This window comes from Salarias fasciatus, chromosome 14 (assembly GCF_902148845.1).
Source record: "Salarias fasciatus chromosome 14, fSalaFa1.1, whole genome shotgun sequence".
Taxonomy (NCBI): domain Eukaryota; kingdom Metazoa; phylum Chordata; class Actinopteri; order Blenniiformes; family Blenniidae; genus Salarias; species Salarias fasciatus.
Genome location: NC_043758.1, coordinates 20,225,358 through 20,252,720, shown reverse-complemented (window position 1 = coordinate 20,252,720; position 27,363 = coordinate 20,225,358). Strand labels below are relative to the sequence as shown.

At 41.2% G+C, this 27,363-nt stretch overlaps 1 protein-coding gene across 2 annotated transcripts in view; it reads right to left on the bottom strand.

Annotated features, from left to right (window-relative positions):
• The window catches only part of igsf11 (immunoglobulin superfamily member 11), a 125,971-nt gene that overhangs the window by 72,935 nt on the left and 25,673 nt on the right, over positions 1-27,363 (bottom strand). The window contains exon 2 of one of the 2 annotated variants that reach the window (XM_030108207.1): positions 21,360-21,389. The exons of the other annotated variant lie outside the window; for it this stretch is intronic. Within the exon in view, the coding sequence (XP_029964067.1) occupies positions 21,360-21,389 (30 nt within the window). The remainder of the gene's footprint in view (positions 1-21,359; positions 21,390-27,363) is intronic. 2 annotated transcript variants of the gene reach the window in all.

The window sequence follows — 27,363 nt, the reverse complement described above, 5'->3', positions numbered from 1 at the left end:
AAGCCCCCTTTGCTCGCACTTATTGTGAGTGTAATTATGCAAAACGCATCTAAAATATTCCAAAGGCAACCTCTTCCGAATTTAAAATTCTATTACGGACATGCCTGATTAGTTAACCAATTACTCAAGACAAGCAGCTCACGCTCCGCTCTGTCTCCACCAACAAATGAAATATACATTGCATAAAGGTGATTTGGAGCCTTCATCTCTTTCTCCAGGCTACCGTCAAAAAAATGAAGCGGAAGAACAACAGCAACATCCGTGAATGAGCAGAAATAATTCGCTAAAGCTATTTCGCTGCATTGGTAATCGAACAGTGAGGCCTCCCCTTTGAAGTTGGTGCTTTGTAATGATTTACGCCGAACTCCAGTTTTCCGTTGGGTGTGTTACGCCCCAGAATACACTTCCCACTGATGACCAGTTGAAAGCAGGATTCACACATCAACTCTGCTGGGGGGGGGGGGGGACCAGTAAGGGACCAGCTGCAAATAGACTGCAGCATCTGATCGCTGAGGGACCAAAACTAAGCGCACACAAAGTGATGACAACTTGCTGCCTACAGTGCAAACTCTTAATTCTACCACTGGATATTACACAGCCTGCACTCAGGATGGATTCAATATAAACTCAAGAATATTCAGCAGTGTACCCCCAAGATACAGGCTATGCTGCAAAGGAAATTATTAAGCTTTATCATCGGGCCCCTGTTAGACACATATAAACAAAAAGGACTTTGTTATTGCTTTAAGCGTGCATACACACCAACCCTCAAACAGTAGGTGTGATTAAAGTGAATGAAGGAAAAACTACAACTGTGCCACTAGCTAGTGAATGCAGTATATCTACTGGCGTGTAGATGACCGCATCCATAGTGTAGGAAACGTAATACCTGAAATGTGCTGAGCACAGCTGAGGCAGTGTGGCGGCTAAACAATACATGATGCCAGTCTGACTGCAGGGACGGTAAAGTATCATGGTGTGAACTGAAGAAGCTACCCACAGCCATTTAGCCGACAAGAGGACAAGCGCTGCAAACCAAGCAGAAGAACTGCCTAGAGCGAGAAAGGCGACTGTCTATACGTGTGTGTGTGTGTGTGTGGGTGGTTGTTATGGGGTGGGTAGCCCACTGACACAACAGCATAGCTCTCTTTCTGCGTCTGATCGGAGCTCTATGAGCGAGGAAACGTGTTGTGAAAAGCCTGTAATGTGGCAGACAGAACCCCCAACACAGTGCTGTGGCACGGAATTGTTGACAAGTAATGCAGCTACTAGAGAACAGAGAGCAATATAGTCTTAATTTCATAAGACTTGTCAAGTGATGTGGGAGGGAATGCTGACTTCGCAAGCAACAAGCTGGACTGCATTTGCTTCTCAGCAGTAACGTTCTGCCACACCTGGGGAAACCAATAGAGAAATGCAAGAAACTCTGTCCTATCTTAAAGTGTGTCAGAGGAAACTTCATTTTCTGTCAGACTCCACATGGATTTTTTTTTTTTCCCTTCTCCCTTTTGGTATCACCATTAATCTGGCATGGCACAGGCCATCTGTAGCTGACATCAGGAAATCACTGCTCACATGCCGTCTGTGTGTCTGCGTTCGTCTGTGTCACAGAAATGCTCCAGGGGGGAGAGGCTACAGTCCTGACTCACTTTTTTTTTTTCCCTCTCTTGATGGAAAAAAAAAAAAAAACCTAGCAATCAGTCCAGGATCATTATCATTTGAACCAGGGAAGCATTGTGGCCGAACTTCGTCAGAGGAGGTAGTATAATTCCCCACTCGGGAAGCCAATCATAGCACCAGCTTCAGGCCTGATTATGTCTCAGGTTACAAAAAAAAGGAGTTACTGCAGCGTTGAAATCAGAAAATGAATGCTATTTTAGTGAGGCAGCGGCTTAAAAGCACCCAATCATGCAACTCGCAACCAGTCCAAACGGGTTTGTAAGTTTCAGACTGGCACAATGTTCATTTCCACATCCAGTGACCATGCTATAGCACGCGTATCCTCGCCAGCTGTGCTCTAATGGGTGTGTCACTCTGAAAATGAAGCATGTTCATGATGGAAAAAATGTGATTGTGTGATGTGACGAAAGAAGAAACAGGTTTTAAGTGAATGATTCATTATTTAATGGCATTTTAAGAGTACAATGTGCTCAGGTCCACACAGTAGTGTTTACCACTCTCGCTCAAGCGGTTGTTGTGGTTCATTTATTCATGTGAGGCAACTCCAGGTACTTTAGTTACTCTCCGCAGTGTTTGTGGTGAATTCTGAGTTGCTCTTTGATTTGACTGGGTGACCTCTCCAGGGTGCGCCCTGCCTTCATATGCAGAAGGGGCAGACTCTAGCAACCCCTGACCCTGAAGCAATTACTTTAATGCTGCAAAATGTGCCTACGTCGACAGGTGGCTCGCAAAAATCATTATAAACCCACTACCACGATCTGAATTTGTGTTCACGTACAATCTTTCATGTTTATTACCTGCATTGCATTCCAAAAAAAAAAAAAAAAGAGTTGTCACACAGTCAGTTTATTTGTCACACAGTAGCTCTAACTGACATCAGTGTTTCTGTTTACTGTCGACTTCGTTTATACAGTCAAATACAGTACGTCACTGCAAACATTTGACCAATCATTAATTCTGTTCATAGAACCTGCAGTTCTGAAATCAAAAGTCAACGAACAAACGCATGGTGCACAAGGCAGCCGGCTTCACTGGGCCACAGCATCTCAGCAAATAAAAAGAGGCACTGTCGTAAACCCTGTATCCTTGAAATAATATTTTTAAAGAAAGGCTCATTAGAAGGCTGCTATCTGAGCTTCTTTGTGTCTGCTTTTGACTTACATTGCTGACTCCTTTCAAGCTGCGAGAATGAAAGCAGTGTTTGAGCCCAATGCAATCTTGAAGAATCTTTATGACATTTCGTCTACAAAAAGCCCTCTTTTCTTCCTCTTGGAAAATCCTCCAGTATAATCTCACAATGAAAACGCAACATATTTATGGTTTATCTGACATTACTCAATACATACCTGTCTGAACAGCTATTCAGTCGAACTCCTTCAAAATATCAACATCACTCTACAGTCATGTTGCTCATTATTTAAAAATGGAAAAGCAAACTTGGAAAAGCCCAAATACAATTGCTCCAAGTGCTTTGTGGTTGTATGTTTGAGAGCACTGAACTCTTTCCTTAATGGCTTAATGCTTTTACTGGAACGAAGAAAAGAGAACCCCTTCTTTTCACTGTTATGACAACCAACAAATATCAGCAGAAGCACCTGGACTTTATATAATATGCTTTTTTCATTTATTGATATAGATACATATACCATGTCTTTTTTATCTCTGTATTTATTACCATCCATCGTACCATTGTGTAATCAGCACGCTGAGCTGGTGGTGTGTGTTGTGGACAAGTAGGAGCATAATATATTGACACTCTGTGCTTCTTTGGTTGAGCTGTTCAGTGTATAAAGGATATCCCTTCAACCCTGAAACATCTACAGGCTATTACAGCTGTATATGAAACAGGCGTCAGCAGCCCGTATTGCCTCCTCCTCGGCCCCCGCTGCGCCCCTCATAACACAGCGCAAGGGCAGCATCGTTACCTCTGAGGGCTGATGAATGGCTAACTTCACCTTCCTCTGCTTCTCTTTCATAAACTGGGAACTCAAACTACGAATGAATCGAGCATTCCCGGGTCAATCTCATACCGTTACACCCTGGCTGCCGGCTTCATTTCAGTTGAGATGTGATAAATGCGGCTCGGTAAATGGCTTCATTTGTGACGGAGACAATGCGATGTGGGCAATAACGTGCAGTCTGACTGCCAAGCGCGACAGTAGCTGGGGTTCTCCTACTCCAAATACGCAAGGCTCATTAAACCTCAGCTGGTGATAATGAAATTTGATTTTGTGTCTATACCATCTTGCATGGAGCATGATGCACTGCAGTCCAGGTTAAGTGAGCCAACTCCCTGTTAAGCTGCTATCATAACCTTCTGCTCCCTCTTGGATGAGCTCATTACATTTGAGAGCTGATTAATGAAGGCTGTGTGAATCCTCGAGATTGTTGCAGGCGAATAAAGACGTGCAACCTCACTGGTGAACGTATTGAAAATCACTATGAGATCTCTCTTGTGAAGTGTCTGAAACTGCAAGCCAACACACCAGCACAAGGGCATCTACAGTAACGGCACAGCGCTGCTTTACGGAACTGCCCAGACACAAATACACACAAGCACATGCAGTCGACTTTTTTCACGCTCTAGTGGCTCACAGTTAAACCCATCGGCCTCCTGTGTAACTGATGAGCTCATCACACTGGACAAGTGCTGATACAGTTGGTTATGCACGCAGACACACCACCTACGCCAGTCCTTTCCTCGCTGCCAGCCTCCACTCTGGTTCTCCGTTAAACTAAAGAAATATGCATCTGAGAAACACTTGCAGAGTTTAAAATGCAGTGAAAATATTTTAAGAGTTTACTTACTTTGTACTTTGCAGTTTTTATGTTCCCTGAATGTTTTAGTTCTCAGAGAGCATACTTTCAGCACAGCGGTAAAACAACCATAAAACAGACTGAAGATGGATTGATTATTTGGACAGACTTCATTTACACAGGTAATTTCTCACTTTCAAAACTGTCAATACGTCGTTTGATCTCAAGTTTGATATTTTACAAAAGGAAAAAAAAAGTCCTCCTCACAAGTCAGCGATGTCAAACTTTTTTCCCTGATGAAGCCCATTTAAATCCACTTTGAAAATCCACTGACCCCATCTCCAAAGTGGAGCCAAACACTGGAAGACACCCACTCTCACCGACATTCCAAAGCACCCAGATGGTTTCTTTCAAATCAGTGAAGGTAAAAAATATATCATTTTTTTTGTGATGCTAAGATTTTTTTCTTATGGCTAAAGCTTGTAAATATAGTAGAAAGTGGAAAAGTTGTGTGTTATCTACATACTAGTTGGCTAGATATAAAAAAAAGCTGGTATTCACTGAATTGTGCATAAATATAATACTATATGTCTTAATCTAGAAGCCAATTTTGTTTAGGTATAGAGGTGTCAAAGTTTGGAACAGTGGTACCACATTGCCAACAATTGTATATCTTTATCTATCTTTAAAAGTCGCGCAAGAGAGCATCTAATTCAAAAGTGTAGCCAAGAGACCTCTGTACTTTAGCTTTTCCGTAGACTGCTAACTTCCTTTTAGTTTATTTTCAGTGTTGCCTATAATGATCAACAAAAATGTCAATTTTATGAGCATGTCCATATAAGGTCACAGCATTTTTCTTTGTCTTTTTTGTCTTCTTCTTTCTTTCTTTTGTTTTGCATGAGAGTTTATGATGCTTTTTGTTGTTTTTGTATTTTATTTTATTTAGTTATGTATTTTATTTATTTGTTGTTTTTTTTTTTTTTTTTTGACGATATCTGCATAATTTTATTAGGTGGGGCTCTTCATAAGCCTTGGCTTGCCCGCTCCTCCTGCACTGTTTCTTTTTTCTGCACTGGTTTATGTGATATATTTCATTGTATGTGCTAAATAAACTAACTGAAGCTATACTATATATTGTGAATTTTGTGGTGAAATACTGAAAATGTTGTTTCACTTTTTTATGAAAAGAGGAAAATTCAATTTATTGTTTATACAAATATAAACCAGGGGTAGAACATTATCAGTAGAGCAAAGACTACAGTTTTGACCCGAGACTAACCTTCAGCTGCCTCTAATATACTGACACAGGAGAGCCTTGATTCTTGATATGTAATTTCATGCTAGACAGCAAATAGCACAGCTTATTTAGTAGAGCAGGTCATCTTCCAATCCAAACGTTGGTGGTTCAATCCCCCATTTCCTCTTGTCTGTGTGTGAAAACGTCCTTTGGCAAGTGTCCAGCGTCCTGATCCGAGGCGCTCCCAGTGGTGCATCTTAACATGGCGGCTGTCACCGCTGGGGTGTGAGATGAATTATGTAAAGCGTGTTGAGATTACTGGAGCAGCAAAATGAATGATATAAGTAAAAATCCATAATTTTTTTTCGGTTTGTTTTCAATGGTGAGGCCTTTAGTTACACCAAAGTATGACTCTGAGATCGATCAAACGCCTCCTGCTGGCACTGCAGACATATGTGCCTGAACTTGTAGCCAGGAGTCACCCTTCCGGAGGTGTTGGGAAGCACACGGCGTTTCACTCAAGTCCAAGCTGTGTCTCTACACGCCAAACACTAATAGAGTTTAGATCAAAGAGTCACTTCCCACTGTGGCAGCCAGGCCAACAGATAGGCTCGCTCTCTCCATCTCTTTCCTTCCTTTTCCCAACCTACTGCTTCATTTTCCCCTCTCACTATTTCCCACCTCCAGTGGTGTTGGTAACGGGCTGGTGTGTCACCTTGCTCCGCGTCCAGCGGCCTGTGGCTAGATGATGATTTATAGCAGAGGGAAGCGAGGGCCTGGGAGATGAAGTTGGCGGATGGCGAGCTTCAAAATCACTTGTGGCAGCATACAGAAGCGGAGCATGATGAATGAATGTAGTCCCTGCATGCCAATCAACGTGATCTTTCACCAACATGCAGTAGGTTTTACATCTATCCAGGGGCTTTTGCCTTCAACTTTTTTTTCTTTCACCCATGTATATGAATGAAGATACACAGAATGGAGCTTTGAGGAAAAAAAAAGCCTTTAGTAATATTACACAGAAAAGCTGTATTGTTGGTTTTTGTCCAATGGAACCCTGATATGTTGGTATGTATGTCTGTCCTGTTTCCATTTTTGCCTTGGTGGATGGAGCGGTTCTAACATACATCAGTGTTTCTGGTTGTTTAGAAAAAGCAAATCCCAAGTCAAATGTCTCACAGTATGTAGGAAAATGATATGTGAACTGTTGTTTGTCAGATGATAGGAGCTGCCGGCTGTGTCGAAATCATTAGTGAAGAAAGCATTTGTTATTAAAAACATAAAAGTCAGCTGGATGCCGTCGTTAAAAAAAAGAAATTGCTCTAAACAAAAACAGCTCCATTCTTCACTGTTCTTCCCAAGTCATTTGTCAGGAAAGCAGTAAGGATTGGTGCACAAAGAGATGACTGTGTAAAGTACATAAAGGAAATCATTGAGGCTACATTAAACATATTTAACCCATCATTAATCCTCTTTATTAGAATCTGTGTTAACTGGATGTGGCTATAAACAGGAGAGCCAAGACCCTTCAAAAGCTTTTTAAGTAGTCACCAATGGCTTTGCAAACAAAACAAAAATGGGGGCAATATATACACGTATATATACAGAAATGTGGATAAATTGTTCATTCAATGTCACACTAAAAAGTGCCCAAAAACAGACATCTAATAATTTGCTTTAGACAACAATAAACGCTAATTATGCCATGAATCATTTCCAACGTATCTGAAACACCAACAGTATGAGCGAGCAACTTGTGGCGGCCAAAACCACCCAGCGACCAGTTGTCCGTACTGTATGCATACTGCATGAGTCATACAACAGCAAGTCACCCGGACAGATTGTGCTTTGCTTTCCATCTGAGTCCATTCATATGTCAGAGATAGCACAGCACTTCGTCTTACTCTGCTCCGCTGACATCTTCCAATGAGCATATTGTCTGTCGTGGAAAGCTGAAAATCTGTCAGTGGGGGTTCCAAGAGGCCATTTATTTGTTGTTTGTAATTCACTGAAGGACATTCATCAAAGAAACTAGGTCAGGGACAATTACATTAATGCTATAAAAGCTCGTTTTTTATGGTTTGTTGGTGCAGTTTTTAACCATACGAACTTCTGATTCGATCGTCATGCTCATAAAGATATCTTTAATGATCTTGAAATTTCAGCTGATGTGAAAGCTTGTCTGTTACCAGTGTCTAATATATCTTTATTACTTCATCCCCACTTAAATCTACACATTTGTGTAGTGAATACTACATTTGTTATATGTTAGTAGTCTCCAACAAAAGAGCAATTTATTTTGGAGTACTATGTCTACAATGACGCCTACTGTTTGAGGAAATTACCCTGAATTAAAAAACGGTTTGTATATGAGTACAATTCAAAAACTATCATTGTTTTACCAAAATGCTGTGTTTCACGGTAGAACTCACGCTGGTTTAAACAGGCGCCACGAGAGGTTCAGCTGTGTGAACCACCTTTGGCTTCATCTACACTGAATCTTAACAACCCAATAATGTACAACGTTACACCGCATGGGTTCACACTACTAGCCCAGTTCACCTTTTATGAACCCCCTGGGCTTGGTTCTGGTTGGATCTACTCCCGACCGACAGTCTGTTTTCATAATTTGTTCTAACAAAAACGGAAGGAGGGGGGGGTGAATGTGGCAACGGCAATTTGCAGTTCAGGCCGAGGTCCGTATGAAGCTACATCGCTCGGGTGTGATTCATATTTTATCATACTGTGTTGGTTGAACCGTTCTCCATCAGGATATTTCAAAGCTCCTCGACTGGCCCAGTTCCCTGCATGAGGCGACAATAGCGTCCCCACGCAGTAATGAATCAAATTAAGTGGAATGTCAGCTAGGCTAACAGAGCTCTCCTTCTCGTCTCAGCATGAAAAGGAATAGTTTCATGGCTCCAATTTGTCTCTCCCTGCCTTTACTGGCACATATTTTTTGCGTTTCATCTAAGAAAAAAGTAAAAAAAAAAAAAAAAGAGTGCTACAGGCAAAGACATGAGAAGTACAAGTGATAAAATTTCAATTGGAAATATAGAATCTAGATTCATTTGTCGAATCAGAAGTAAAGAGATTCACCAGTGTAGCGCAAGCCCTTACCTTCAGGTTTGATGTAAATATATTCGATAACATAAATTATACCCCGAGGGGAGGCCTGCACCTTTACCTCTCGCTTTTTCTTTTCCTCTCTCACCCTCTTCTCCTCCCTCTCTGCATGAAGATTAAAGTAAAGGTGGTGTAAAGCGAGAGTGATACTTTAAAGTGACAGAGGCAGAGGAACAACACAGCAATATGCTGATGATATGGTGATGAGCAAGACAGGAGATGAAAGTGCAACAGAAGAAGACAGAGTGCATGAAAGAGAGAGCAATATTTTTTAATGAATAAATATGCACTGGAACTTGTGTACATCTGCAGAAGTGACAAGTCTTACTTGTCTTTGGTTTGAGAAAATAAATGTTTTACATTTAAAGCGACCACAAAAAACCCTCTGGGTGTGTTAAGTAAACAAGCTCCTTTGTTTGTCTACCTGTTTACCCTCTATCGCACTTTCCCTTTTATTTGTTTTTTTAATAAAGTGCAGCAAATAGTATCTTATGTTGCTATTGTAGAATATGATGAGATTGTGATCCATCAGAGGATCACTGTGGGAGGAAACAATTTGGTAGTTTGTCCTGATGAAAAGAAAGTAAACAAATAGAGGAAACAAATCTTTGTGTGTTAACTTCTTTTACAACACAACACATTCTTTTTCAGTTCATATTACTGTGTGGATAGCTGTATTCATACAATAAATGCAGTATATAATTTACCTGTTGCTCCAAGACGCAACACATTCTGAAAATCAGTGCAAGCTACATTAACACATGTTTCAAAATAGACTTTATATGTCAAGAAGTCATCACCCTGTGATGTATTTAAAACAGAGCCATCTGGGGCAGCTGCTGATAGAGTAGCTTCAGTTTCAATTGGAAGGTTGCTTGTTCAATCACCCATCGCTCCCTGTCCATATGTTGAGCAAGAACTTGAACCTCAAATTGCTCCCAGTGGAAGGATTGAACACATGGCACCACTGATGTGTGATTGTTCGTTAATTGGTGAGAGAAAAATCACATCGTTAAGCTCTTTGAGGTCTGCTAAAGCAGTGGAAAAGTGTCATGTAAGTGAATTCCATTTGTCATATGTGCATTTTATGAGTGATGCCACTAACGACTAATTTTCGATTAATATTTCAATTAATTATTCGATTAATTGACCAATCTAAATGGCTAAATGGAGTTCAGAATTTAACTTTATGCATGAGCTAATGTAATATAATGCACCCAGCATGCAACGCTGTGCATTTCACATAGAAAATGAATGGGATTGTGGACACGAAGCGGCATGTCGACTAAATAACATGCCATCAACAAATTTTCTTCTTCAATTATGTCAACTATGTTTATTATCTTCTACAGCTCTACATTTTATTAAATGGATTAACAAAGTGAAAAGTCAGTCATGATAATGAACACCTGAAGATCTTCAGCTAAGCCTGAAGTTACCTTGATTGTAGGAAGATAAATTATCCAGTGTTGCTGGTTGAAACTGTCATAGAAACTTTTAGCTTTGCTAACAGGACTACATGGCTATTGAAAATTTTTGTGTGAACTTGATTTGTAAACAACTGGTAACAATTAAGATTGTACTTGATAATTCAGTTTCAGGATGTGCGTTATTTTTAGCAGGTAGATTAAAATTCTGGCATAACGAATATTACAGTACAGGTGGCTTCGTCACAATATTTCAGGTCTGGCCATCAGTGTGTACAGCTGAAGTGAAGCAGAAGTGAAACAGTTAACTACATCTATTTTTTTCCAGTCTGATCATTCTGTGTTTAACAAGAGTGATACATTGGACAGGAAAATTTACAACAAAAGCTAATCAGCATGGCAGAAAAATACAAGAATGAGAGATTATTCCTCTTCTAAAAGCTGATGGCAAAAGCCACAAGGCAATATAAACTAAATGATGGTCTATAAAATCTGTTGGACAAATGGACACTATGGGAGACAGGATATTACCCCTCTAGTCATGGCAATTTGTCTCTTTCTCGGTGGATAGAAACATCACCTTTAGACTATGGGCAACAAGTCGAACAAACTAATTTCTCCTTCTCTCATTTATAAAAAAAAACGTACAGCTTGAGTCCCTGAATTCCAATCGCTCTGTGATGAGAGAGTCTACTTGCATTGCCAGTCACAAACCAAAAGGTGTAACCAATGTCTTGAGGGCTGGAGAAGATGAATAAGGGAAGCGGCACAAGACTGGCTCTATATATAGCAGGTAATCTGTCATCTCATTTTTGTCATCTCCTTTCCCCTCGTTTTTGCTTTGAGGAATGAGGGATTGATGTTCAGAAGATCAGAGGAAGTAAGACGGGAAAGTTTGAGGCCTGGAGAAAGGAGAATTCGGAGGGCCAGTGTGTGTGTGTGTGTGTGTGTGTGTGTGTGTGTGTGTGTGTGTGTGTATCCTTCTGCAGCTCAAAAATGGAGGAAAAACAAAATTGTGGGCCAAGTTAAGGGTAGGGATTGAACCAACACACATTGTGTGCAACTCTCTCATCCTATATTAAGCCATGCATTCTTATATCTATATTTTAGATACACGTGATCAGGAGAGAACCCTGGGATCATTGAGCACTTTTTTTTTTTCAGAAAGGCATACCAATGCTAATGTTGCCTTTACAGTATGCTGTGATGTAATGTATTATTGTTGTGCCCATTGTAGCACTTTGAGATTTGACTTCAAATGTAAAGTGCGTTAAAAATAAAACTTATTATTATTATTATTCACTTCTGACATTACCAATCAGGCCCAGTGCAGGCCGTGTGTCCGAATCCCATTTGGATTAGTCAGGTAGTTTGGAGTTACGGTGATTAAGATAAGTTTTGGGGTAAGCGGTCCGATGTTTAATTTAAATAAACAGTGTTAAGAGTCAGTGTTTGTATTAATGTTTTATAAGGCAAAAAGTAGGTACTTAGAGGTGACAGAAGTATCAAGATAAATGTTGCCGTGTCATTAATGTGAGTGTATTGAGAACCGTGGGATGTAATGAATCAGAATTAAGTGGGACTTTTTGCTGAAGTTGGACTCAGCATAGGGGGAACAAATACATGTAGGTTACTGAACTGGAAGCTATGATAAAGTTGTTTGTTGAGTTGTTTTAGGAGCCCCAGTTGCAGCTATCTGGTCCAAAGCAAGTAGTTCAACTATTGAGAATTCAAAAAAGAAGAAACTACACACCTAACAGTTTATTTTCAAAGGATTTCCGCTGAATCTCATCCTTTCCTCTCAATCAGCAACATTGCTGCTGCCTGGAGTCGGATATTTGTGAGGTTGATGTTGTTTGAGGGTCTTGTCAGCTCCGACAGGAAGGATTCTCAAGATGAGAGATCAGTTCATGCGCGAGACACACACACACAAAAGAAGCTGGGTTTTGGGAAGCTTCAGCTTGTGGTCACTAAGCCAGAGATGAAGGGATGGATAAAGAAGGGGCAAAGGGAGGGAGAGAAGAAAAGTGAAATGTTACAGAAAGGAAGAGGGATGAAGGTAACAGACAGTGGGAGAATAAAATACAACCTGAAAGTCAAGATTGACAGAAAGCAGATAGGACACACTAGGACAAAGATGCAAATGCACACTACACACACACACACACACACACACACACACACACACACACACACACGCCACTAACACCTGGGGAGTTGAATCTGGAGCATGAGTGAGTGGTTTGGGAGGCCATCTCTCATTCCCCCGGTGCCAGTCCCATCTAAACTGCAACAGAAAACTTTTTGCTGAGAGAGAATTCCTCCACTCTCTGATGAGTAGCGAGCTGTGGTGAAGCCTGCAGGCACACACTAATACATACGGGATGAGGAGGGATCATTAGACTAACTCAACCATTCATAGGCAGAAGACAGTTATCCAGCTAGCTTCATCTAGAAACACTTGAATAATTCACAGAGGTGTAAATAAAATATATCCAGTAGCCTTTACCTTAGAAAAAAAAAAAAGAATTAGAAACAGGATCACTGCTGCGCTGAGTAATGACTTCTTCTGTCAGAAATAAGTTCAAATATGACAGCCAAGCAGATGTACGCTTTGAAAAAAAAAGGGGCCGTACCTCGAAATTCAGTTATTCACATTGATATTCAAGAAAAGAGGGGTGTGCGGTTTGATTTTGAACTGAATATTTCATCAATATAACCACCTTTGATAACGACACTGAAAGATATTGCTCTAAATCTGTATGGAAGTCATACGACTTAGCGATTGCAATGACGTCCACCATTACTATTACCAAAAAGCAATGAGCAAGAAACAATGTTACCCAGTGGCGGGAGCTCAGCAAGTGCATTACTATCCTTTAATCTTCACAGAATAATGGATGATAGCGGGACGTTTATTGCTTTTCTCCTGCAGCAAAGAGCGCAATATTTTCTGCATAATGCATGAGCCCGACAACAGGACCCAAATCATCCCTAAAACAAATAGCCTCATAATCAATGGGGCGGCGAGCCATTTGTGCATGTTAGACATCGGTCGTCCTCGTGTACGCGACAGAGTATAGGCACACAGTAGTCATACAGGCAGAAGGATGGAGGCAAAGACAAGAAATCAAAGGACTAGCAGTGAGTCAGGTGAAGATAAATAGGTCACAGGTCTTTTCCACTTGTTCCACCGGTGCTACAGTGTTAACATACGCTGGTGACGCAGTCGTCACTTGTTTGTGCCAAAACTACAACTGAGCGGACGCACAAATCAATACTCGCTTTCCCCTATTTCTCATGGAGTCTCCCTTATGAGGATTATGAGGATCAGTCCAGGTGGTAGAGCAGAGATCACTCTGCTCTACTGGTTAATGGATGCTGCAATTAGAATACAAAAACCTTTGCCTTTACATTTCAAAAGGTCAATCAATAGGAAAACTGCTTCATGTCCCCTGGTACCTTTACATTTTTTCACAACATGCAATAACCACTTTTAAACTGTTGTTGTGGGATGTGGAAATGCTTCTCTGCATATGCAGTAGGAGGCCCAGTAATCACCTGACTGATGAAAGTACACTGCGGCGATTATTGCGTCCTGATAACATTCAAATCTGCAGTTATGCCGTTGCATCCGAATCCCTGATCTATAAACTTGTCTTTATCGAAAAAATAGCTCTGATGGAAGATTTATTTTTCCATGAAATAGATAAAAACCACAGAGTATGATCTCTGTCCAATGTCTACAGTGTCATTTCAGGATACTGTTTTCATATCTGTGCATGGCTCTCGGTGCCTGAGGTCAAAGTTAAGAGACCTAAAAGACGTCCCTTGGCTCAGCCCTCAGAGACTGACATCTAAGGACAGCTGTGCTTCCTCTCTCCACCCCCCTTCTTCAGTCTTTTACCCTCCTTTCCTTTTTCTCACTGTCAATCACAGAGGAAAAAAGTTTAAACTCCTCTCGTCCGGCCCCACCTCTCCAGACTACAACAGATTTCCTCTCCATCTGTCCGTCCTGACGAAGCACTCTTACTTTCCCTTTCACAGACATTTCTATTTACAGATTTACTCCACAATGAATAATTATATCATTGACAAAAATTATATAGTGGATAGTTTGCGAGTCTGTCAGTTAAAGAGGCAGCCAGTCTCTCTGAGTGATACATATCAGGAGGTTCCTCTCAACTCCAATTACTCTGACGCAACACTTTCTAAATTAGCTGCCTGACACTGAGCACTGCTGGAGCTTCGGGGCCCGACCTCATGCATACCCACAGTGTCTCTTTCACTTTACACACACCTCAAGTTGAGACATAAAAGATACCTCAAACGATCCAGAGTGGAAATGCAACACCATCAAAAAACAAAATGATCCAATTCTAATGGCACAATTTTGACAAGCGACTCCTCCTTTTCTGGGATTTTTATCAGCACAGAAGAGAACTATGTGTTTGTTTTTTTTCAGATTTTATACAAAAGATCTAAATAAGTTTAACCCTTTATTGTAGATAATCTTTCGCATTCCAGTATAAGATGCATTTTTGTTGAAACTGGGACCTTAGCAGTCAGACAGGTCATGGCGTATGTCGCTGTGTCATGAAGATAACTGGGCTTGTTTTATGTATTGTCTGTCTTTAAGTTCTCATGCGACAATCAGTCAGTTTTGATCCACCAGTCTGAGACAACCTTAGTTGAAAGTTGAAACCATGAACCTCGAGTGACTAAGAGCCTGACCGGAACAACAAATAGCACCACGGTGCCACACTGACACTTGTACATACAGTATTCCTTATGGGAACTGGGGAGAAAGAATCAAAGTGAGGCCATCATTTCAAAATTATGAATAAGTTATTTGGGCTCTAGAAGTCTGGGTTCACCAATACATTCCTTGAGTTTGTAGAAAACAACAATTGCAATCAAAAAGGATTTACACAAAACAAGGACGAGGCAGCCATTTGTTTTCTATTATTTAAGCCTTCACTGGTGAGACTAATTACAGTTTAGTCAAACAAGATATTAGCTGAGAAAAATTTGGCATATTATATATTTATGTTGGTCTTTCACTGGTCTTCACACACACACACACACACACACACACACACACACACACACACACACACACACACACACACACACACACACACACACACACACACACACACACACACACACACACACCCACACACACACACACACACACACACACACACACACACACACACCCTGCTAATGTTACTTTGTCATGGCCTACATAACAGCAAGTCAGTTCCTGTCCTGCAGGTTTCAGATACTTTAAGGTAAGATGATTAATGTCGGTGTTGGTGGCGTTAATGAGGAGTGCCCTTTTTCTTCTGTCCCTGCGGCTGGCATCTGCCCGCCTTCGACATCTAGAGAGAAAGTAGTCCCGTCCCCGACTGGAGGGCAGAGAAGAGACAGCCAAGGTAGATTACTTAGAATAACATACCGAGCGGTTTGCTTCACGGTCGCAGTCTGTGCTGTGTTTAAGGAAAGGCTGACACTTATTCATAACAAATGATTGATACCATTCATGAAGAGTCAGGGAAGAATTATTTTTTGTTAAAGTCTGTCAGCGTTCAAATGGAGAACTTCTAAACTGACACAAAGGTTGATACACACATCGGAGTGGCCTTGAGTGAAGGCATGCTGTAAAAGTCAAAATTCAAGCAGATACAGAATTTACACCGAAACGTATTATTTCTTGAATCTAAGAAGTGTTGTTGTACATTTGATCACATCTAAGAGCAGAATCATGAATTGCTTTAAGAGTCTCTACATATTTTCAATCACGCATATGAGGACAGGAATGAGAGATTATTATGTGTGAGAAAACAATGTTACTCGGATCTTAGATGTGGTGCCAACTACGACACAGAGCAAGGACAGGTTAATTTAAAATTGACATCTGATCACTTTGAAACCCCTCAATAACAAAGTGGCACGCACCGTTAATTCAGTAGTGTTCGTTTCGGCTTTCAACTTTAATAAGATTATGGGATACATTCTTTAGAACTGCCAGATGAAAGGTAAGAAGGGAGGTCATTTGTGACTGAGGTAGAATTTGGAAGAGGTGGCCCGTTTTTTAATACAACGCTGAGCTGCTTGGAAAGGTGCGAGGGTGTTCTGTGTCATTCCTCTCATACTTTACAGCCCTGACCTCTGTCTGTCTCATCAACAGAGGCTTGGCAAACATTGTGCATAGAGAGAGAAGGTTGGAAGGTCAGAAAGACTATGTGAGAGAGAGATGACTGACGGACAGTTCGAAGGAGGCGGTGGAGTTTCATCCCTACACTCGAGCCGTCAGCGCTGCCTTAATGCACTGTGAAGCTAACTGTCTGCACTGGAGCTCTTAATCCCAGAGCGCCCGACGTCACAAACAAGGTGTGTTCTTCTACTCCGCAAAGCACACAGTCAGCATTTCGGATATGTCATTTACACAAGGCTATATTTGTAAGATTCTTTGTCCCATCACCAGAATAGAGTGATAATATGTAATAATGTAACACTCAACTGACCTCTGAAACATAGAAAAATAATAAATTTGCTTTGAAAAAAGCTGAAACTTCATCAATTAGCAAATCAACACAAAACTATGAAATAGAATAATTTTCCATCAATATTACTAACTTAATTAGTCTAGTCTGTGAAAATAAACAGAGTCAAATCATAGTAAAAGTATCCTCAGAAAAGAAAACAAAAAATCTGTTTATTTAATTTCTAGCACTTTCAAGACCAAATAGCTATTCTATCTATCAAGACAACTGAATACTTTAACATGAAAATAATAGTTCATTGCCGTTTGTTTCAGAGTTTTAGATTTAAGTCATAAACTTTCAGAGTTAAACACATCAAAACCTCATGGAGACATAGTGAAGTAGTGCTGAACTTGAACATTTCACTCAGTCTCCATTGATTCAGTCCCTCTTCTAACAGCTGATTGGAAGAAAAAGTGGAGTGGAAATAAGCACAACGTGTGAAAGCATGGGGGACCCGGAGATTCAGGAAAGCAAGCTTGTAACCGGAGGTTAGGTTCCTGGTTCAGATCCGACCACTGACAGATCACTGATCTGGTTTTCCAAGCAAACTGCTCAGGTTGCATTTCTGCAGTGAGTGTTCTCCCTCTTTGATTTAATGTTTCTACCTTCTTTTAACCCTCTTTTCAACTAAGCCACCACTTTATCTTCCCACGTGTGCTGTACCTGCTCCCAGCCTCCCACTCTCTCCCCTAACTTCCCTGCACCTCCATTGTCCCCAGACAAAACTATATGAACTCTCATTACATGGGTGGTAATAGACTCTTCAGCACTATGATCCTCTTTATTATCTGTCAACTGTGGACTACATCTCTAAGCTGATTAGCCGGAGCTGTCTTTTCAGCATTTCAATTAGGAGCGTTTTGAATAGTCAAGCAGATTGCTTGCCTCGTATTCATTACCGACATTCTTGGAGTGCTGCTAAGCGACGTTCAAATACAGTAATCCAAGAAATACATTGCGGCTGTGAGGATGAAAGAGCAACAGAGTAATAATGACATCATGGCAGATTTTAATACTAGTCTTGCAGGGAAATCATATAAGTAGGTATTAGAAGCTCGCCAAAGTAATTTACAGGGGTAGAGAGACATGTAGCTTAAGCATAAAAGGATGCAGTAGGCAGCCATACTACTGCCATGCAGACCTGTGGGTTAAAACACACAGTTTAAAAAGTTATATAGAACTAAGAGAGGCAAATATTTTCAGAATCATCGATGACGTTCCTGCTTTAGTCCAAGTATCGTCTATACCCACTTAATCCTGTGCAGGGTGCTGGAGCCAGTTACAGTTTACAATGGGAAAGGGCAGGAAACACCCTGGACAAGTCACCAGTCCGTCACAGGATCAACACACACACACACACACACACACACACACACACACACACACACACACACACACACACACACACACACACACACACACACACACACACACACACACACACACACACACACACACACACACTCCTCAGGGCAACTTAGGGCCATCATTAATAACTATATTTTTGGACTGTGGGAGGAAACAGGAGTACCCATGGAAAGGGAAAGGGAAAGGGAAACCCATGCACCCGCGGGAAGAACATGCAAACTTCACACAGAAAGACCCCAACTGGTATGTAAACAATGACCTGATTGTTGTGAAGCGAGAGCGCTAACCGGTGCGCCGCCGTGCGGCCCCTGAGTATCACAGAGTGATGCTGACTGAGGGTTATTCAGAAAGCTTCACTATACTGAAAATCTGTGTGTTCATTTTCTCAAGGCGGTCATGTAACTTCAGACAGGCTGACATAGTAAACGTTCTACATTTGAGGTTTGATGCCTGCGACAAAGAAAAAAAAAAGAGGAGGAGGCTGAAGTAGCTGAGGGAAAGGAGGGTGGGACTCCTTGTGCTAATGGATTTAGGTCAGATGACGGAGATATGACTTGCACGGTGCTCTGACTGTCTGTGTGCACATGTGTATGTTTGGTGGAAGGGTTTTTTTTTTGTGACGTCATTATCAGACGAGCCAAAATATGATGATCTCGGGGTATTATCTGTGTTTGTTTAAGGTATCCGGCTTTATCAAATACCCACTTGACACAGGAGTTACAACCATGATTTGTCATTCACTCGCTGTCTGACTCTCTCATTTTCACACAGACACACACACTCTAATCCATTCAGTCATTGTTAATCCAGCCGTGTACTGGTAGAAAGACGAGGCGTATTCCTGTGCCAACCGAGCCACCAGCTCCCACGTCACACCTGTCTGGAGTTCAGTTGCTGAAGGAGTCGCTATCGAGCCGCCGAGGGACTCAAGAACACGAGAATCAATCGAGAAGAATAAACCTTGCACTGTGCCCTTCACATTACACCACACTGCGTGCAGAAATCATCAATGTCACCACTGCATGCATAGTGAAATGTTGTTGTCATGTTCTCCATTGTGTTAATTCGGCTCGGCTTCACTCAGAGGACCAGTCGGTGGGAAGGCATGAAGTTGTTCCCACTCGAGGTTCTTTCCGCAGCCGTCGTGTACTATTTGCAACAGAACAACTGCGAGCAGAGCAGCTGAAAGTCAAGTGCCTTTTCCCTTGGTACCTTTGCGGCGCTTGTAAGAGGGAAAACGAGAGCCTTCCACGTTTCAAACGGGATTTTTTTTTTTTCCCTTCTGCAGTTATTTCACTCAGAGGCCTCAAACCTCAAAGCAGCTGCTGTTTCTTAAGGCGGTTTACTCTCCATGTTTTATCAAACTCACACTCAGATCTCAGAACTTTGAACAGAACGCGTTTCAGCAGAAGAATTAAGTATTAAAATACCACGAAAAGAGTTTTGTCTTGTCTTAAAATTGCCTGTTTGATTCCTCCAGTGTGGCACAGAGGATCTGTTCAGTGTTCAGAGGCACTTCAGAACTGCTGATGAAAAGCATCCTGGAACAATAACCCTGTATTAAAGCGTCAAACAAACTCATCATGTTTCATTTTAAATGACTAATTGATAAATTGAACCTAGCTTAGTTTAGAACTGGTCTGACACTAATTCAAGAAAGAATTTTGCACAAACCTGCTGTACACACCATTGACAGTACACGGCCCTTTTTTTGGATTACCTCTTCATTCTCTCATTTGCCCAAAAAATTGCGGACTAACCCAATCTCACCAAGCTGGGCTCTTCCACCGAATCCCCAGACAATTCCCAGGAATGCGTTTCAATAGGTTTTCCTTTGACATTTGCTAATCTAATTCTGACCACATGAAAAGTCTCCGAGTCCCAGTCTGGGAAATCCTGTTCACGGAAACCCAGATTAAGAGCTGACATTTGACTGACTGCTGACATTTTTTTGTTTTTTTCTTTTTTTCTGGGATCAGGCCTACATTATAAACAACCCAAGGAGAGAGGAAAGACATTACTCATATGAGAGGGCCACACAATTGATGCTGTATAAAGGTGTATGTCAGAGAAGTCGGGAGTCATTAAAATACATGCAGAGACAGTCAGAGATTTAAATGGCGATACATGAAAAGCAAAGGCGAGCTTAAGCTTAAGCAAGTTGTGTTGGAAGAGTTCAGAGAAAATGGGATAGAAAGAAGGGGTGATGAGTGAAAAAAAAATATTAAACCCAAGAGGGGAAAAAAAAAAAGGAGCAGTCAGATTGAGACAGAGTGGAGCGAGGAGCAAAAACATGGTGGATTCAGAAAGCCAGAATGAGAAAAGAGAGCATGGCAAGTTTAAAAAAAAATGCATGTGGGAGAAATTGTTGAGAAATCTGGTCAAAAAAAAAAGAGAGGAGGGGGGCGGCGGATGCAATAAGAAATACATGAGTGACAGAGAGAGGGACTGAGTGCTAAAATGTAGTAGAGGAGACAGCAGATGGTGGGGATTATTCTGGACTAAAATACTCTGGGATCTACAGCGGGAAGGCCGCAGACATAAACCGTTACAGACTCCATCTGCCAGAAATAGACCAAAAAGAGCTGTTGGCCCACCACTGGTGTAATGATCAAATACTGCGTGGATTGCAGAATCCAAAATGGCTATAACTGTCATCATAAACAACACAGTGAATCTCCGGATAGATAAAAGTGATGTTGTATCATGCCCGGGTCTATTAAAGCCCACTTGGGAGAGGAGATGTCCTGTTGAGTCATTTGATACACATACCTACAAACACACAGCGTGAGACCGTTTAAGGAGAAAATGAATAAACATGGAGTGGCTTCATTTTTGTAGCAGGCGAGGAGCCACTGTAGTATTTCACAGAGTGTTTGTGGGTGATTATGGCTGATACCATAAGACACTGCTAATCCACATTTTCTGTTCTCCGTGATTAGGACAACAGTCTGTTGTGCTAACTGTGTGTGTGTGTGCGTGTGCGTGCGTGCGAGAGAGAGAGAGAGAGAGAGAAAGAGAGTATTGGTGGGGGGGGGGTAACAAACTGGCCCACAAATCCCCCCATAATGCCTTTATATCCATACTCACACCCATAAACACACATGCCTGCAGATACAGTCTAATGCCTGCTAATCATTTTGTCTCCTCCTGTGCGCAGAGAGGAGAAGAGAGCAAAGAAAGGGATTTAAAAGTTTAGCTTTCTGTTACCTTTCCCTGTGTGTAGATCAAACCTTGAACCTGCAAACAGAAAGAGACAAAGAGACATCATTATTCTGGGTGAGCACAGTAGTGACTGAGCACATCGTACTATGCACCGGGACGCTGATGAAGAAATTCCAACCAAAAAAATCAACAACATTAGCGTCTCCCTGCAGGTGGGAGGCAGCCGCACCACGCTCGGTTTCTGTCTGCAGCGTTTTTTCAATGCTCCTCTGTAATTGCCTATTGAGCCATGTCACTCAAGACTTGTACTTTGTGCTCCTGCAACAGCAAGAAAGGCGGCGCGCGAGTCCCGACAGTAGTCTGCCGACGGTGAACATACTGACTTCCACTACGTGTGCATAAGAAGAAAAGCGTGCGTGTGTGTGTGTGTGTGTGTGTCTGTGTGTCCATGTGTGTTATTGACTAATTATCTACCCTGACAGGGGACAGTTAATTAAATCCTTCCCTGGCAGTAGGCATAAAGTAATTATTGTGCATGGATGCATATCTATCTAAAAAAGGAGAGGGGAAAAAAAATTCTTCATCCACATGTGCTAAATCCATGTCACGTGTGCACGTTTTTTGCAAAACACACACACACACACACACACACACACACACACACACACACACACACACACACACACACACCATACACACTTGTGTCCACGGTGCTCACATTGCAAAGTAGGACCAAGTTTTTGCATCATCACCTTGAAAGTTTACGCTCACACATGAAAAAGGCGGCCGCTCTCCCTTCACCGCAAGCTGCTCCTCAATGGCATGAGCACCTAAACTATCTTTTTCTCCTCCCTTCACACGCCTGCCAGACAAAATAAAAACAGATGGCGACTGTATGTGACTGCATTGGCTCGCATGTGACAGACCGCCAATATTATCTTTACTGCTTTCATCATTACGGTTGGCAGTGATCAACCTGTGCGACTTGTGGTCACAGCTGAGTACACTGGCAAGGAAACAGCAACTGGTGCTTCTTTTAGGTTTCATTGAAGAAGCTTTTCAGGAAGTAAACGCCGGGTTTGAAGAGTAACAGCAACAAATTTGTGTCATTAGTTTCAAATTTAAAAACTGGTAGGGAAACTTCAACGACACATCTGGTTGTTGAAATATGTTAATTGAATTTTAAAATTTATCTAATCCTTTTAGTATTAGATTAGAGAAGGCACATGCATTGGTTTGTGATTTCTCATCTTTAAAAAAGCATTTTATCACATCAAAAAATGTGGTTTTAATCATTATTTCATTCATATTGTCAATATTTATTCATTTCATTAGTGTTGTTAATTATATTTGTGCTTTGAATCCCCTTCTCAACATCAGATCTACTTTATCTTGTTTGTCTTCTTCAAGGAGTTTGAACTTATTCTAAATCTGAATATAGCAACGTTTCATTTGTGTTTCATATTGACCGTGTTCCTGTCTTTAGAAATGCCCTAATATCAGGCACTGTAATTTGTGCCAATTTGCATGAAATAACTCAAGATTGACTGATTGATTGATATGAATCATTGTTTTGGTTTCATTCTACACAGTTTCATTTTTTTCAGCTCCAGACAACATAACAGAAGCAGCTCTGTGGGTTTTACAACATATTAAAGATTAAATTCTCTCAGGATTTTCAATCTATATTTTCAAACATTTTCAAGGAGAAATTCAGCCAACTGACAGCGCACGTAAAATTAAATTTCCTATGTAAGTGCCTCAAACGGCTGTGCCCCCAATTACTGGTTTTTCAGCTTGAAGCCGACACACTGGAACAAACTGGCTGGCGTCTGCTGGATGAAAGACCCGCCATCTCGTCGGTCTGTACATGTGCAAACAGATGCCAGCCACATCTGCTGTCTGATAACATGATCTGCTCGGCTCAGTGGAATTGTCCGGCGCTGGATTGATCGGTGACATTTTTGCTAAGCTGCGGAGAGTGTTTGAGATTTTTTTTACCTTGACTGAAAAGCGCTTTGAACGCTATAATCAGTGATAAAAGCTTTTTTCACTGGCGTGGAACCACTTGACATGACATCTTCTGAAGAAAAAAGGAGATGAAAAATAAATTTCGCCGGGAATTTCCGTTCTTCTGCTTTGCTTAATAACAGTTCTTTTTCCACACTTCTGATGTGTAAGACCACAACAGCTTAAATGATTCCCTTGGTTTTTTTTTTTCTTTTTTTTTTTTTTTTTCAGTTTCCTGCCAAACAATGCTCTTTTGTCTTTCACTTTTGGTCTGTTCCGAGTATTTTGAAAAAGAGAGACAGCAACAGTTCTCCCGAAAAAATCCGATTCCCCAAGCTGAACAAAGACCGACCACCCAGGCTACAGAAGCCGTGGAAAAAACACCAGCTTCTGTGACTTTCTCATAAACATTAAAACTGATACACACACATGACCCTGAACCCAGTAAAACTCATTTTTAAGAGCTGTTTTTTCCCTCTATCCTCAAAAACACATTCATATTAGAGCAAACAAATCCTATTAATTTGCCATTGGAGGATCTTAAGCTTCACAAGCAATTTATTTCATATAGTTATCTTTAATTCATCAATACTGTTGTTTTGTGTGAAATAGGCTGAAGGTTCAAAGTCTTGTTAGCATGTAATCATGCACCTGTTGCCGCTGGAAGTTTGTGTCATGGTTCACATTTTGTTTGTTGTTATTTTTGACATTCTGGCTGTGTCTCATGTTTCGGGCTCCTCATGTCTGTTTGCTATCAAAGGATTCTTTATTGTCTTACCAGTACAAATTGCACGGTATGAAAAAGAATGTTTTCCAGTGTCTCAGCGTAACTCTTCAGTGATTTGAGGATTTTGTGTTCTTGAAATTTCGTTCCAGCAGCGGCGTCTGGCTTCATGGGTGTTCCTCTGAGCATAACCATAATAATGAACCAGGCGCCGGACCACACAGAAGATGCCCATGAATACCACAGCCACCCGGTAGACGATGCCACACTCAGGCACAGGTGAAAGACTTCGATCCAGTCACAGGAACTCTAAACTTTCCTCATGAGGGTTAAAACAAAGATCAAGTCTTTTGAAGGGTGTTTTGAACTGGATGATTAGCAATGCATTGAAATGCAGTTAAAAACTGAAGCTTTTGAAGGACAAAAAAGGACGCTGAAGTTTGTCTGGACTACCAGTATCTTCTGTGTGAAAGTAGTGATTCTTGAATACAAAGCTCTCTTTCCGCCTCTGTATGTAGATGATTTGTGTGATGCACTTCCAGTCGCAGCAGCCGTCACTGAGTGTGTTTGTCTGATTAGAAGGTACCACATATAGAGATAAATGTGGGCTCTTCTGTGGATGAAAGCATTGTTGACCTGATCAAGATTCACTGAGGATCAAAGTTTCAGCGAGATCAAGCAAACAAACCACAAAAAAAAAAGAAAGAAAATGAAAGTAAGAGCAAGCAGAGAGTGATTTTCTCCCAGCTTCTCTCGGCGAGCTGTGAGGCCGCCGCTTCGCCTGACTGATGCTTTCCAACCGATGACGCTCGCAGCGCTATCAGCGCCCAAGTCTTTAAACTACCCGCCACACGCGGCTAAAGTGTTCTGCACCTGCAGACACGGAGGCACAATCAATTCATCAGCTGTTAAGCAGCGGCGCCTGACCATGTATGTTGAGATGGAGCAAAGACTCATGGGTAGACTGGAGAAGGTGTAAAAATAGCAAAGAGAGGAAAAAAGAAATTCTCTCCTGCTGTCATTTTAACAGTTAATAAAACTCACATAAATTAAGATTTCCTGCCTCTGAATGGAAACGCTGATGGTTCAAATACTTTCCGAGGGTAGAAATGTGATCGATGACTATTGATGCAAGACGTGGCTCTTTAATTAGGAAAAATTGATGTTTTAAAAAGTGACAGGCAGCCAAGAACAAATGAAGCAAAACAAAAGTGTGACAAAGCGAGCAACAGGCTCTATACGTCGCCCCGTCTGAACTGAGCGACATTAAGCTCGCTCCTTCCTCCTCTCTGGAACGCTGTGATTAGTCACTGCGTGAGTCTACCCTGAGCAGGTTGAATTTAATCTCAACCTCGGAGGCATTTTGCAGAAAATTTCAAACCATTACCCTAGCTCAACAATTGGCAGTGGCTGCCAAGCACCTTCAAGGGAATGCCAGTTTCCATGGAGACCACGCCACCACCACCACCACCACTACATCGGCCACTGCTGCCCCAGCTGTGGGCCCCGCCGCCCTCCTGAGCAAGAGCAAAAATCACAAAACACACATCACAAACCTGTCTGAAATTCCCTCTCTTTCACATTGTGTATCTGTCTCTTTCAGCTCACATCACTGCTGGTGTTAATTAATGCATCGGTGCTGTCAGTCCGAACATCTGCCTGCCTGTTTGAACATTTTTATAAATGCAGTCCTTCAGCTACTCAACATGCATTTCTTTACGTCAACTACTCACCATGATACTGTGATCCATGATAGTGTCAACCTGTCTTTGTCCCGCTCTCTTTTAAACTTGTTCGGCTTATTCCGACTGTTTTCATCACAGCACGTTTTGGCAAAAACTCTCCCCTGAACACTCATCCAGCAAAAGTGGAGTGGTCTCAATCAGCGATCGTATTGTGCAATGTGAAGTATTTTGTTTACAGACAAAAATTGCAGACGTGATTGGCAGTATCAATCAGTACAGATTAAAATCTTACTCGGGTTACACCACAGACAAATCCCAGCTGACTGTGTGTGAATGCATGTTTGCAGCCTGGACACGTCAGCAGTCGACCACCACGGCTACAACACACAGAGATAACACAGTTACATTAATGCCTGTGGCTAATTTAAAATCATTAATTGACCTAAAATATATGTTTTTAGACTGCAGGTGGAAATCTAACATGCACAGAGAGACCATGCAAACTCCAACCGTGAAACTCCAACTATACACAGAACCAAACCAAGGCTCAGACCTGGTTGGGTTCCTGATGAGGAAGGACTGCTTCTGTCTATCTGCTTCACTAATGAGTACACAAAAATAAATGAATCCAGTAATATATAAACTAAATTAAATATGCCCAGTGTATAAAGATAGCAATAATAAATAAAGTCTTCTAACATTCATTCAATGAACCTCTATGATACATGCACACTTTGATAATAGGATCAAGGCTGAGAGCATCAACAGTTCATCAGTTGTAATGAAAAAGATGAAGCACAATTAGAGGTGGGGAAATTATTAGTGAATAATCACAAAGGTCATTTATGCTGCTTCAACTTCATACAGTTTATTATATTTCCAATTTTAATTTGCTGCTTTCATGGCAGAGTGAAGTTTTTTTTTTCTTTCCCTGTAGCATTATGTAATGTTTCTGAGAACAAACAACAATAAAATGATCGCAGTGGGGTAGTTTGACCTTAACCTGATAAGATATAATTGCTATACAAGCGTATGGGCTTCCCAAAAGGGTAAAATATACTTTCTCGGAACAGCCTATTTGACCTTTAATACAGCACAGTAACTCAGGACCTGATTACATTAATACCAACATTAAACTGTATATAAAATCTATCGTGACTATTAAAGGAAAGACATTTTTCTTGCTATTAAGTGTTTCAGTCCCCTTGTAACCTCATCACCTCTCTTAACCCTTTAGAACAGTTTGATTCACTTGTTTTATTGTTTCTAAATGACATATTCATACTTCAAAATAAAGTTGATGAAAATCATAAATTAAAACTGCAAAAGAATCTTTTTATTACCCCATAATTTAATTGAAACTGAAACTTCTAAATATTTTAGATGTAATAAACCAAAATGGAAACATTTTGAGCTTTATGTAAAATTTACATATAAGTCAAAGAACTTGGAAAAAGTTAAGATTTCATGACCCCGGAGGCTACATTTAAACATGACATTACAGTGTAGTTATTTTGGCTGATATGTCAGGATTACATCACTCTTTGTTTTGCTCTGCCTCATGAACAGATTCTACCTGCATCTTTAAAAAAGAACAAGGAAAATGAGGAGCGCTGCTCAGTGGACACTG